At 51.9% G+C, this 14644-nt stretch overlaps 1 protein-coding gene across 1 annotated transcript; it reads right to left on the reverse strand.

Annotated features, from left to right (window-relative positions):
* Positions 1-11418: 11418 nt before the first annotated feature.
* LOC128807742 (endogenous retrovirus group K member 5 Gag polyprotein-like) lies at positions 11419-13430 on the reverse strand. The gene is made up of 2 exons (XM_053978309.1): positions 13346-13430; positions 11419-12759 (listed from the first exon to the last, which is right to left on the reverse strand). The coding sequence occupies exon 2, from the start codon at positions 12451-12453 to the stop codon at positions 11419-11421; it is 1035 nt and encodes a 344-aa protein (XP_053834284.1). The 5' UTR covers positions 12454-12759; positions 13346-13430.
* Positions 13431-14644: the final 1214 nt, after the last annotated feature.

Here is a 14644-nt window from a genome sequence, read left to right on the forward strand (position 1 = left end):
CACACTACTGAAGCTGAGCCAGCCTATTCAGCTCTGCTGCTTTTCAGCATCTCAGCTCCCCTAATGCCCTGTGGCAGCTCTCGAGGAGTTTTGCCTTTGCCAGGCTGGAATATGCCAGCTACTACAAAGACCTGGGCAGGAGCTGGCGGAGAGGACGGCCATCTGCCAGCAGTTTGCAGACTACCCAGAAAAGAGCAGTGTCCTTGCAATGTGCAGCAAATCCAATTTCTTGGCAAGTTCGGGGGAAGTGAGCACTGCTGGTACACTTTCTTCGTGAGAAACGGAGTGGAAAAGCTTTTTGCTAAGATGTAGACGAGCAGAGAGGCAGAATACGGAGCTCCGCAGCTGGCTGAAGGGAAGTGCCGCTTCCCGGCATCTTTCGGCAGAAGCGGCTCTTCGGAGCGCACCGCTGCCGCTCCACTGATCCATGCGCGAAGAAGCTGCTTCTTCGCCTTCGACAGCCAGAGATCGCGGTAGCTTGCTAGAGGCGAAGAGCGAAGCCGCAAAGAAATGGGCTTGTGTGCGGAGCTCGCAGACTGCTGGAGGACGGTGGCTGCCACTCTCTTGCCTCTTGATTTCACTCTTGGCATGCGAATGGAAGGCGTTCCAGGACAACTTGCCTGGGTTTGCACTTAATCCTGATGCGTCCCTCTTTGGAAATTCTTGCTGCTCCCCTGAGGCTCCGAGATGCACAGAACACGATGGCAGCTGCTGAAAAGAAAGGCAGCAGTGAGTTTATCAAGAAACAAGAACATAGGCAGCTGACTGTGTTTCGCAAGGAGCAGCTGCTGGACTTTTGCAATTGCCTTCACTGTGCACAAAAGCCCGCTGCTCTGCTGCTTCTTTTTCTCTCATTCAGGGAATTGCAAACTACTGAAGAAGAGCCAGCCTATTCAGCTCTGCTGCTTTTCAGCATCTCAGCTCCCCTAATGCCCTGTGGCAGCTCTCGAGGAGTTTTGCCTTTGCCAGGCTGGAATGTGCCTGCTACTACAAACAGCTGGGCAGGAGCTGGCAGAGACGACGGCCATCTGCCAGCAGTTTTCAGGTTGCCCAGAAAAGAGCAGTGTCCTTGCAATGTGCAGCAAATCCAATTTCTTGGCAAGTTCGGGGGAAGTGAGCACTGCTGGTTCACTTTCTCCGTGAGAAACGGAGTGGAAAAGCTTTTCGCTAAGATGTAGACGAGCAGAGAGGCAGAATACGGAGCTCCGCAGCTGGCTGAAGGGAAGTGCCGCTTCTCGGCGTCTTTCGGCAGAAGCGGCTCTTCGGAGCGCACCGCTGCCGCTCCACTGATCCGTGCGCGAAGAAGCCGCTTCTTCGCCTCCGGCAGCCGGAGATCGCGGTAGCTCACTAGAGGCGAAGAGCGAAGCCGCAAAGAAGCGGGCTTGTGTGCGGAGCTCGCAGACTGCTGGAGGACGGTGGCTGCCACTCTTTTGCCTCTTGAATTCACTCTTGGCATGCGAATGGAAGGCGTTCCAGGACAACTTGCCTGGGTTTGCACTTAGTCCTGATGCGTCCATCTTTGGAAATTCTTGCTGCTCCCCTGAGGCTCCGAGATGCACAGAACACGATGGCAGCTGCTGAAAAGAAAGGCAGCAGTGAATCTGTCAAGAAACAAGAACATAGGCAGCTGACTGTATTGGCAAGGAGCAGCTGCTGGACTTTTGCAATTGCCTTCACTGCGCACAGAAGCCCGCTGCTCTGCTGCTTCTTTTTCTCTCATTCAGTGAATTGCACACTACTGAAGCTGAGCCAGCCTATTCAGCTCTGCTGCTTTTCAGCATCTCAGCTCCCCTAATGCCCTGTGGCAGCTCTCGAGGAGTTTTGCCTTTGCCAGGCTGGAATATGCCAGCTACTACAAAGACCTGGGCAGGAGCTGGCGGAGAGGACGGCCATCTGCCAGCAGTTTGCAGACTACCCAGAAAAGAGCAGTGTCCTTGCAATGTGCAGCAAATCCAATTTCTTGGCAAGTTCGGGGGAAGTGAGCACTGCTGGTACACTTTCTCCGTGAGAAACGGAGTGGAAAAGCTTTTTGCTAAGATGTAGACGAGCAGAGAGGCAGAATACGGAGCTCCGCAGCTGGCCGAAGGCAAGTGCCGCTTCTCGGCCTCTTTCGGCAGAAGCGGCTCTTCGGAGCGCACCACTGCCGCTCCACTGATCCGTGCGTGAAGAAGCCGCTTCTTCGCCTCCGGCACCAGAGATCGCGGTAGCTCGCTAGAGGCGAAGAGCGAAGCCGCAAAGAAGCGGGCTTGTGTGCGGAGCTCGCAGACTGCTGGAGGACGGTGGCTGCCACTCTCTTGCCTCTTGATTTCACTCTTGGCATGCGAATGGAAGGCATTCCAGGACAACTTGCCTGGGTTTGCACTTAATCCTGATGCGTCCCTCTTTGGAAATTCTTGCTGCTCCCCTGAGGCTCCGAGATGCACAGAACACGATGGCAGCTGCTGAAAAGAAAGGCAGCAGTGAGTTTGTCAAGAAACAAGAACATAGGCAGCTGACTGTTTTTGGCAAGGAGCAGCTGCTGGACTTTTGCAATTGCCTTCACTGTGCACAGAAGCCCGCTGCTCTGCTGCTTCTTTTTCTCTCATTCAGGGAATTGCAAACTACTGAAGAAGAGCCAGCCTATTCAGCTCTGCTGCTTTTCAGCATCTCAGCTCCCCTAATGCCCTGTGGCAGCTCTCGAGGAGTTTTGCCTTTGCCAGGCTGGAATGTGCCTGCTACTACAAACAGCTGGGCAGGAGCTGGCAGAGACAACGGCCATCTGCCAGCAGTTTTCAGGTTGCCCAGAAAAGAGCAGTGTCCTTGCAATGTGCAGCAAATCCAATTTCTTGGCAAGTTCGGGGGAAGTGAGCACTGCTGGTTCACTTTCTCCGTGAGAAACGGAGTGGAAAATCTTTTCGCTAAGATGTAGACGAGCAGAGAGGCAGAATACGGAGCTCCGCAGCTGGCCGAAGGGAAGTGCCGCTTCTCGGCGTCTTTCGGCAGAAGCGGCTCTTCGGAGCGCACCGCTGCCGCTCCACTGATCCGTGCGCGAAGAAGCCGCTTCTTCGCCTCCGGCAGCCGGAGATCGCGGTAGCTCACTAGAGGCGAAGAGCGAAGCCGCAAAGAAGCGGGCTTGTGTGCGGAGCTCGCAGACTGCCGGAGGACGGTGGCTGCCACTCTTTTGCCTCTTGAATTCACTCTTGGCATGCGAATGGAAGGCGTTCCAGGACAACTTGCCTGGGTTTGCACTTAGTCCTGATGCGTCCATCTTTGGAAATTCTTGCTGCTCCCCTGAGGCTCCGAGATGCACAGAACACGATGGCAGCTGCTGAAAAGAAAGGCAGCAGTGAATCTGTCAAGAAACAAGAACATAGGCAGCTGACTGTATTGGCAAGGAGCAGCTGCTGGACTTTTGCAATTGCCTTCACTGCGCACAGAAGCCCGCTGCTCTGCTGCTTCTTTTTCTCTCATTCAGTGAATTGCACACTACTGAAGCTGAGCCAGCCTATTCAGCTCTGCTGCTTTTCAGCATCTCAGCTCCCCTAATGCCCTGTGGCAGCTCTCGAGGAGTTTTGCCTTTGCCAGGCTGGAATATGCCAGCTACTACAAAGACCTGGGCAGGAGCTGGCGGAGAGGACGGCCATCTGCCAGCAGTTTGCAGACTACCCAGAAAAGAGCAGTGTCCTTGCAATGTGCAGCAAATCCAATTTCTTGGCAAGTTCGGGGGAAGTGAGCAGTGCTGGTACACTTTCTCCGTGAGAAACGGAGTGGAAAAGCTTTTCGCTAAGATGTAGACGAGCAGAGAGGCAGAATACGGAGCTCCGCAGCTGGCCGAAGGCAAGTGCCGCTTCTCGGCCTCTTTCGGCAGAAGCGGCTCTTCGGAGCGCACCGCTGCCGCTCCACTGATCCGTGCGTGAAGAAGCCGCTTCTTCGCCTCCGGCACCAGAGATCGCGGTAGCTCGCTAGAGGCGAAGAGCGAAGCCGCAAAGAAGCGGGCTTGTGTGCGGAGCTCGCAGACTGCTGGAGGACGGTGGCTGCCACTCTCTTGCCTCTTGATTTCACTCTTGGCATGCGAATGGAAGGCATTCCAGGACAACTTGCCTGGGTTTGCACTTAATCCTGATGCGTCCCTCTTTGGAAATTCTTGCTGCTCCCCTGAGGCTCCGAGATGCACAGAACACGATGGCAGCTGCTGAAAAGAAAGGCAGCAGTGAGTTTGTCAAGAAACAAGAACATAGGCAGCTGACTGTTTTTGGCAAGGAGCAGCTGCTGGACTTTTGCAATTGCCTTCACTGTGCACAGAAGCCCGCTGCTCTGCTGCTTCTTTTTCTCTCATTCAGGGAATTGCAAACTACTGAAGAAGAGCCAGCCTATTCAGCTCTGCTGCTTTTCAGCATCTCAGCTCCCCTAATGCCCTGTGGCAGCTCTCGAGGAGTTTTGCCTTTGCCAGGCTGGAATGTGCCTGCTACTACAAACAGCTGGGCAGGAGCTGGCAGAGACAACGGCCATCTGCCAGCAGTTTTCAGGTTGCCCAGAAAAGAGCAGTGTCCTTGCAATGTGCAGCAAATCCAATTTCTTGGCAAGTTCGGGGGAAGTGAGCACTGCTGGTTCACTTTCTCCGTGAGAAACGGAGTGGAAAATCTTTTCGCTAAGATGTAGACGAGCAGAGAGGCAGAATACGGAGCTCCGCAGCTGGCCGAAGGGAAGTGCCGCTTCTCGGCGTCTTTCGGCAGAAGCGGCTCTTCGGAGCGCACCGCTGCCGCTCCACTGATCCGTGCGCGAAGAAGCCGCTTCTTCGCCTCCGGCAGCCGGAGATCGCGGTAGCTCACTAGAGGCGAAGAGCGAAGCCGCAAAGAAGCGGGCTTGTGTGCGGAGCTCGCAGACTGCTGGAGGACGGTGGCTGCCACTCTTTTGCCTCTTGAATTCACTCTTGGCATGCGAATGGAAGGCGTTCCAGGACAACTTGCCTGGGTTTGCACTTAGTCCTGATGCGTCCATCTTTGGAAATTCTTGCTGCTCCCCTGAGGCTCCGAGATGCACAGAACACGATGGCAGCTGCTGAAAAGAAAGGCAGCAGTGAATCTGTCAAGAAACAAGAACATAGGCAGCTGACTGTATTGGCAAGGAGCAGCTGCTGGACTTTTGCAATTGCCTTCACTGCGCACAGAAGCCCGCTGCTCTGCTGCTTCTTTTTCTCTCATTCAGTGAATTGCACACTACTGAAGCTGAGCCAGCCTATTCAGCTCTGCTGCTTTTCAGCATCTCAGCTCCCCTAATGCCCTGTGGTCGCTCTCGAGGTGTTTTGCCTTCTCTCTCCTTGGGTTGGTTGCGTACCTTGGGGGCTTTCTCGCTGGTGGTCGTTACAATGCAGGTTCTGAGCGGATGCTCCTTGTCTGGAAACGCATTTTCCCGGTGTTTCTGGGGTCGGAGTCCCGCAGGGTTTTTGGAGGGGGAGGCAGGAATTTCCCCTCCCTTTTTCCCCTGGGAGGCTGCAATTCATGACGGCTCTAGCTGGAGTCGAGCGGCCAGATGTCCGAATAAATCTAGGTCTTTTAGTCTTTTGAACTTACCAAGCTTCTGTGTACTCATTTTGTGTCCAATAGCGACACCCAGTCACTCTCCTTCTATACCATTATGATCCCAGTATGCTCCAGTTTGATCGTAGTCACATGCCAGCACTGCCAGGATGTTCCCAGTCGAATCCCAGTTTCTTCCAATGTCTCCCACTATGGTCCCATCTACCTCCAGCATGGTTCCAGTTATTTCCTAGATCAACCCAGTCAGTCCCAGTATGATACCATTTGCTCCCATCATGCTCCCAATTGCTCCCAGTCACCCCCACTATGGGGGATGATGTACAGAGTGTCTTCCCAGTCGCTCTCAGATACTCCCAGTATGTTTCCAGTCACTCCCATGATCCAAAGATGAGCTCAGTGTGCTTCCTGTCACTGCCAGTATGAACCACTTGTCCTCCACATGGAGCAAGAGTTGCTCTCTTTCACCCTCACTTTGCTTGCAGTCACCCCCAGTATCTCCCAATGTACCCCAGTTCCTTCCAGCATGTTCCCAGTCCCTCCCTGTTCCTTCTGGTATCATCCCACTTGCTCACAAGCAGTCACAGTCAGCCTCAGTGCAGTCTCATTCACTTCCAGCATGATCCCAGTCACATCCACCATGATCCCAGTTTATCCCAGTATCAGCCCAGTTGTTTCCAGTCCCCCCCAGCATGCAGCTAGTCACTTCCAGTGCCTCCCAATTGGGTTTTTTGGGGGATGTTTGGAGAACGAAGAGCTAAAAACCAAGCGAAAAAGGCCCCTTGGGGGGACACTGTGGGGGGGCCTTGGTGGCAGCTGCCGACAGAGGCAGCTTGAAAGAGCAGAGCCTTGTGTCCCCCAGGAGCCCGAATTGGGGAGCCCATAGAGGGCGGAGCACTGCCTTTGGAGGGACCCTCAACAGCCTGGAGAGGGGAGGGGGTGGATTTCTTGGAGTCCCTGTGATGGGGCTCACCCCCAGATTGGGGTGACCCCAGGAGGTGGTAAAGTCGCTCCTCCAACCCGGGCCTTCAAAAGAAAGACTCAGTAGTCTTCAGTCGTCCGGTCTCAAGGTAGTTTATTCCATGTTATCTCAAGGCACACACACTCCCTGACATTCTCTCTGACTCCTTCTCTGCGTCTCTCTCCATCTCCCTCTGTGTCTCTGTCTCTGTCTCTTTTCCGTCTCCCCTGCCCATGGGCTGGTGCCATTTTTTATATCACACATAACGTATTAAATGTTTATAGTTTTTCCCCAATGCCTATCACCTATATTGAACAGTGGCTTACTACTCTAAACCAATCTGTGAGTGCCAACATCACCAAGAACATGGAGGACAGGAAGGAGAAAGAAGAAGGACAGGGCACACCCAAATCCCTCCATCTTAGAACTTCTGACCCCCATGTACAAGGCCTAAAACCCCCCTGTACAGCACTCAAAAATCCTTCCTTTCACTTTGTGGCTACTTCTATTATAATACCTAAACTTTTGTGATTTCTTGTTCTTCCTGCAAGGCTGGTAAATTGTTCCATGGATCAAATTCAAAGCCACGGGGGTTTCTGGCTGCATGCCAGGGTCTCAGATGCTTCTGACCTGGGTCTGGAACATCCAAGAGTGTCTGAGGGACACCTTGTGTTCCGACATCTCCCCCTCCTGTTTGCACTAAGAAAACCTGCCTTGCCACTTTGTCCATGACCCGCCGAATGCACAGAAAAATGCACGGTAGAACAGGCAGAAGAATTAGAAATCCTATAAGAATATAAAATGCTATTTTCAAAAGCTCCCTCCAAAGTGGTGAGAGACTAAAAAAGTTGATGAAATCATCCCACCAGCATCCTGTAACTTGCAATTTGCTGATGTTGTTTTGCATTTGTTTTATATTTTCATGGATAGATTTCGAGTGATCAGACAAATTCATGCAGCACATTCCCTCAAATTCTTCATACCCATGTCCATATGATAGCAGCAAATAATCAATTGCCACCCTGTTCTGAAGTGTTGCTTGTCTTGCACTGTCGATATCTGTTAACATGTCGCTCAGTGCAGAGGAAATGGCATGAGTGTGTTTGCTCAACCAACACGCCATGTGGTCCAATTGTGTCAAGGCCACCCCCATTGCTGCTTGGGGTGAGAAAATTGCTACTGCAATTCTCTGAGCCTTGTTCCAGGTATAGACTTCATCATCACAATTTGGACTGTATTGTTCAATGGATCTTATTTCCCTGCGTGTCTGTTCCCTCAAAATTTCCAGATTGAGTGTTATCAATGAGAGTTCTCCAATGCTGCATGGACTGCCCTTGATTTTTGCAGGGATAGCAGGCCAAATTCTGTCCCCACAAATCAAGAACATTCCTTTTGGTAAAATGGCTGGATTCTGGAGGGATACTTTGCTCATCATCTTGGTGTAATTGCACCAGGATGATGCATTTCTGTAAAACAGCTGGTTTGGAGTGACATCTATCGTGTGGTTATCTGTCTCTGTCATTCCCGATGGGATGAATATTGCAGCGTGGGTTTTCGCTCTCCCCGGCTGCACGCAGCTCTTGGGAGCCCGGCTGTGGCGTAGCTTCCACGTGCTGCCGGGGTTTGCTGCCGCGGGTTCCCGGACACGGCTCCGTGTCTCGGGCGCGTGGGCTGGCCAGCCTCTGTTACCGTGCGCTAGGGATCCGGTAAAGAGGTAAGGAATTTGTCCATTTACTCCGTGCTTGGCAGGAACGGTTTATTGGTCACGTGGCGCGGTTCGATGGAAGGAAGCGACCGCTCCCGTCACTTGCATGGGAGAAAATGGCGCCTGGGTGCCGGCGGGGTAGGATTGTATGGAGGGGCGGGGTGAGAGGATCCACGGCCTGCCGCCCAATAGGGGCGGCTGCCGTGGCGGTGACGCCAGCAACAGCGACCAACCAGAGAACCCCGCAGGGGCGGGCACCGAGCCTCGGGCTGAGCGGGATCGTGGGGCTTGGGGTAGCCAGCACGGGGTTTCCCGGGGCCGGACGGCAGGGTGGTTACAGGAGTGGCAGAGGGGGAAGATCCGGCAGCAGGCAGCATGGGGCCAGAAACCGCGGGGGGGAATGACACGGGGGAAACGCGGGATTACAGAACTTGACTTATTTTAACATAAATTAAAAACCCTAATCTAAACCCAAACTCCAGGATGCAACAAATATGATGCAAAATTTCATTCTTGTTGACCCAAAGATGTCCAATTCCTGAGGTTCCAAACGAGCCACAGGAAGGAACTGTGCCCAAACACGCCATCCTTCCGCAGGATCCAAAAAAGATTTCAGAACATTTGGAGGGATGTTCTTTGGGATCGGCCATTCCTTCACTGGCATACCTACCAAACATGTCGTGAATAGTTTCCCCGGTCTTGAATGGGTCAGACAAATGCTGTCCAGACCCACTGCCTTTGCCAAAGTCTCCCACACATTTCCCTTTGGTTGTGTCATGGGAAAATCTGCCCTATTGCCCATGGCAACAGTCAAGAGAATGAAGGACATGAACACTATCTGTCTGAACCCCATGCCCATGTCCTCACTCTCTTGTGAGAAACCTTGCAATGCAGCAACACCTGAATGACACTCGAGTCCCAAGAGAAACCCCAAGTCTCTGAGTTGTCAATCATTGTCTGATGAGATGTTTGCGGCGTCGTTGTCTGCCTTTGTCTGCGTGCTTGTCTCTTCTTCTTGGATCTGCGTCTGCTTGCGTCTGCACCCGGTAAGGTTTCATGTGCCTCGCTGACACCCACTTCAGCCCTCACCCTGTGGAGATACAAGCGAAACCCTTGCCCCAAGTGATTAATGTGAATGGGCCTTCGATTTGTCCTGTCTCTGGGTTTCGTATCAAGAGTAAAGGATTTTCCCTTAGTTTTGCTTGTGTGCTGTTCGTGAAGTGTCTGCTAATTGGTGGAGTGGGCTCTGAGAAAGAGCCATTTAAAAAATTCAACACATACAGAGCTTTGTTCAACCGCATGTAAGGTGTTGCACCTGCCTCCCCCCTTTTCTGTTTATCCAAAAGGGATTTCAGGGTGTGATGTGTTCTTTCGATGATTGCTTGACCTGTGGGAGAATGAGGAATACTGAAAATGTCTTTGATTCCCCATTTCTTTAAGAATTTGTCAAGCACTTTGCCTGTGTAAGTTGGTCCATTATCTGTTTTTATTTCTTGTGGCACCCCAATGATGCAAATGCTTGTAAAAAGTGTCTGCAGGCATGTTCTGTGGTTTCCCCTGTATGCAATGATGCAAAAAATCGCCCCTAAAAATGTGTCAACTGAAACATGGATGTTTTTGAGCCTCCCAAAAGATGGATATTTTGTGACATCAGTTTGCCACAGCTGGAGACTTTGCAATCCTCTCGGATTGACTGCTCCTGTGGATGCAGGTGGCTGTACAAGCTGACAATCTGGGCAAGCACTGATGATTTCCTTCGCTTGGCTTTTTGAAAGGCGAAAGGATTCCATCAATGTTTGTGAATTTTGATAGAAAAATGCATGGCTCAATTTTGCTTGCTCAAAAATGTCTGGCAGTGTCTGTGAGATGGGCATTGTGAGACTGTCTGCACGAGCATTCCCTTCTGCTAAAAACCCTGGAAGTGAGGAATGCACCCTGATGTGTATTTGTGTTCCCTGTTTTCTAGGATTGTTCTCATGCATAATAAATATGAATATAAAATTTCATTATCTGTGTGCTTCAAAAGTGATGCCTCCAATCATTTGACCACATTTGCAACATATGCTGAATCTGTGATCAGATTGAGAGGTTCCTGAAATAACTGAAAAACCCTGACCACTGCTGCCAGTTCTACAATTTGTGGCGAACCCTGTGCTGTTTTGATGTCTGATTCCCATTCCCCTGTTTTTGGGTTTTGCCATGTGATCACTGATTTATGAGTTTTCCCTGTTAAAAATCCAACTCCAATTTCAGTCCCCACTGTGCTAAGAGGTCTCTTCCCCACACTGTGACAGGCTTTTGCACAATGAAAGGACGAATGATTGCCGTTTTTCTTCCGGGACCTGTGACAATGATTGCGGTCTCACTCTGCATGCATAGGGAACTTCCTCCTATGCCTGTGAGAGAACCCAAAGGTGCAACCAAGTCCCATTCCTGGGGCCAAAAGATGTATGAAATGACTGTGACATTTGCCGCTGTGTCGAGCATCCCTGTGATGATGACTGTTTTTTCGTTACAAGTCAACTGACAGGTAACGATGGGTCGATCTCGGCTCAAATATTTCACCCAGGATGCACGTATTTCCGCTTGGTCACCAGAAAAGGAGTCTTGTCTGTTAAACACTGGCATAATTTGCTTTCCTGCATGAGATGGCAAAGCCATGGTCAGGGCTATCGATGTATTTTTTGGAATCGTCAAAGGTGGTTGAAGGGTTTTTGCCGTGATCATCAGCTCCCCTTTGTGGTTTGCTGAAAACAAGGATGGATAAACAACAAGTCCAAGAATGCTGCTTCTGTCCCTGGCCATTATAAAAAAATCTTGTCTTTTCCAAGAAGTCCCAGTGACACCCGTGGGTATCACTGTGTGGCTGTTGTCCAAAAGTCATGTCAATTTGGAGGTTGCCAGCATGCATTGGAATCCGGGCGGTACCAAGTCTGGGTCGCTGGGGATTTTGGAGATTGCTCTGTTGAGGAGATCTGTTTGTTGTTTCCCGAGGATTGTGCCTGTTGATTTTGCGTCATCGCCATGATTTTTGTCGGAGTGCTCTGGCAATGATTCGCTCTCTTTTTCCTGTTTCCCGGATGCGGTAGAGGTCTTCCATCCACATCTGTCTGCGAATGACATTCACTCGCAAGATGTCTCCCTCTCCTCCATTGTGGACAAAGGTCTGGTGGTTTGTCGGGTTTTGCAAATTGTGGGCAATTCCTTTTAATATGTCCTTGTGCCCCACACCCAAAACATCACCTTTCTGCGCTGCTGTTGCTCTTTGTGTAATTTGCAAGAGCTTCCGTAACACGCTTCTCAATCCGCTCTCCCAACTGCTCTTTCATGATGGATGCAACATGCTGTGGGGTCCCCACCTTGTTGCACGCCTCTATCATGTCTGCCAAGATGGTCTGGTGTGGCATCATGCTGATGATTTGCCTGCATTCTGTGTTGTCATTGGAAAAAGCGAGGCTTTTGATCAAATGTGGTTTCGCCCCCTCATTGATCACTTGTCGTTCCACTGCTTGGGAAAGACGATCCACGAATGAGGAGAATGGCTCCAAAGGACCCTGCTTGATCTCCGTGTAGATGTTGTCCTGGACTCCCTCTGGAGCAATCTGTAGGATTGCTCTCCGTGCGGCCTCCTTCATGTTGCTGAGCACGTTCCGTGGAAGCCTCACTGCTTGTTGAGTTGGGTCGTCTTCGGGAGGATCACCAGCAAGCTGCACCATGGTGAGGTTCACATTTGGTCCGCCCTGGTATCTGGCTCTCAGCTCCTCCAGGGATCTCCTCCATGCCTTCTGCCACACGAGAGCTTGGGTGTCTGTAAGAACTGATGTTGCGAGATATTTAAGATCATAGGGTGTTAAATCGTACATACCAAAAATGCTCTTCAACATTTGTTTGAAGTACGGTGATGACAGCCCATTGTCTCGGATGGCCTTGGCTAGGTCTTTGATCGCGCCACGATCCAGGCGTTCCCACCTTGGGTTTTGGCCCTGAGCGTCATAGTTCACTGGCATCATGATGTTTCCCAAGCCCTGCAATAAACCTTTCTCCTTTTCCAATTCTGCTTGAATGTCCTGCCAGCCTAACTTTGCGCTCACTAAAACTAGAAGTTTTGTGGGTACTTGCCTGTAGAGTGGAGTCATCTGTTGTGACTGATGCTTTGGTGCAGCGGAACTCACCAACATCCACAGCATCTGTGGCATCTGCAAAGATGAAGGCTGAGTGCTTGCAGATGAGAATGAAGTGTCTGCTGTGGAGGAAAACACACAACTGCCCCGCATTGCTTGAAAAATTTGCAGAAGATGAACAAACAGCTCTGGATGTGACTCCAAGGCTGTACTCAAGTACCGTAAAAGAAACTCGACAACCCCTTTTGATATTAAAATTGACTCTCCCTGACCCGAAGAATCGGCAGACCTTGACGTTGGAATTGTCCAGACTGGAACACCCTCCAAAGTGGTGATACATACAGTATCATCCTGTTGCTGAGCCTCAGCAGGAGTGTCCTGAGTCCCATGCCGTTCTGGAATCAGCGGAGGTTCCTACAGGTATGGTCTTCCTTGCCCTGGATTTCTTTTTATATGAAACTGGAAAAAAGTGCTGCAATGTTACAGTCCGACCACTGGGTGGCGCAATGGCTTGGCCAACCGGGTCTGGCAAAACCTCCTGCAATGTTGCGGTCCCGCCACTAGGTGGCGCTGCCGTCTAACCAGCTGAGGTCAGCACTGCAAAAGACTGACGTTTGCTCCCCTATTTGTATCTCTGATAAATCTCTGAGCAATTCCTGTAACAATTGATTTACACTTGCAAATTCTGCAATCTGGGATGTCGACTCTCGCTGTATCAACTGCTGGAGCTTTACAATGTCTGAGGCTGGCTGTGATTGGCTGTGGGCACAGACTTAGTGCATGTGTATCGATTGCCATGGGAACGGTGGGGGGGCGGCGCCCTGGCAAATGTTTGCACCCTGGACACGCCCCATCCCTGCCTGTGTCATCACAGGGGTGTGGACGCTCCCGCCCCGACCCTGACCGCGCCTCCTCCTCCTTGCTCTCCCCTGCGCAGCGCGGTCTCGAGAGCACTTTCATCCTCCCCGAGACTGATGTCACCACCTTCCCGATCCCACTCTGGCTCTGATGTCTCCACCCCACTCTGCCCCTCATAGTGACACACCTCTCCTGACTTTGTGCCGACACTCACAACCCGAGCACATAGCTTCTGTGCCGTCTGTGCCTGTGCCGCGCCTGCGACATGCGAGGTGCCCTCCCCCCGCCCCGGCTTACGGGTTTCGCCTCTCCGTCACGCGCATGCGCGCTGCCACTGCCGCGAGACGAGCATCTGCTGCAGCTTTTTGCTCCGTCTCAGCCTGCTGCCTGGTCAACACCGCTGCTGCGATTTGGGAGCTTTCACCCTGTGCCTGCCAGGTGGCCGCTTCTGCGGCTGTGCAGGCTCTCATCATTGAAATGAACAGGGCTAATGCCTTTATTAATGTTCAGCTCTTTATTAAAAAGATCAGCTGGGCAGGGGGCTCGACGCAGAGCTCGCCCCCGCAGTCGTAGCTTTCCCAGGCAGCCAGAAGGAAGGCGGCGTGCAGAGTCGGTCACTGGAATCCCGAGCAGCAGCTGTCCTTTCTCCTTTCCTTGTGGCACACCGGTGGCCCGAGGATGAGGAGGCGTGGTGTGCAGAGTCTGTTGCTGAAGTCCAGAACAACAGCTGTCTCCGCCCCTTCCTTGGTGGCAGCACCAGGGCTCTCTGTCTCTCTATCACCCTACTTCTCAGAGCCTAATCTAGTCTGTTCCTTCTTAGGTGATGGCGACAGTTAACAGTCAATCAGGGGATGTGTTTCCCTCTTCCTCAGCTAGGGCATTTGCCTGGATTTCTCTACTGTGTTCAGTTTCTGATTTATATTCTTTTTTTTCCTCCTAAAAATACTCCCATGATCCTAAGGGGTTTCTATTTGCATGTTAGTCTCAGAGTGGCAGCGTGGAGGGGTGGGGGGCCGGTTGTTCCCAGGTAGTTTAAAGAAAACAAACAGAGCAATTAGCTAATTAGCATTTCAATATCGGTCTTTTAGTGTTGCCATGGGAACTAGGAAAGCCCTGACCACGTTTCTGGAGAATACCTGGAAACTGTTCATAACAATCATGGCACGCGTCACAGGACCCTCGGGACGTACAACCGCTGTGCCCGCACCCCCTGCCTTCTCATTGGCTCCCTTCGCCCTCATGGTCCTCCCCGCTCCTGCTGGCGCCGGGGGCTGCTGTAAGCTGCCTGCCGCTGCTGCTGTGAGAGACGGCTCCCCCTCTTCCCTGGGTTCTGCACTCCCATCTGCACCCTCCCCTCCCGGTGCCGCTGCAGCCCCCCCTGCTGTGAGTGTAGGCTCGGGGTGTTCCCGATCTCCTTTCTCACCAAGAGTGATAATTATCCCTGGCTGACCTGCGACCGACTGAGGGATCTCTGCATCAGAGGACC

This window comes from Vidua macroura, chromosome 5, assembly GCF_024509145.1.
Source record: "Vidua macroura isolate BioBank_ID:100142 chromosome 5, ASM2450914v1, whole genome shotgun sequence".
Lineage (NCBI taxonomy): Eukaryota > Metazoa > Chordata > Aves > Passeriformes > Viduidae > Vidua > Vidua macroura.

Coding starts and splice junctions, on each gene's coding strand:
- LOC128807742 (XM_053978309.1), bottom strand. CDS start 12,453: ATGCGGGGCAGTTGTGTGTTTTCCTCCACAGCAGACACTTCATTCTCA.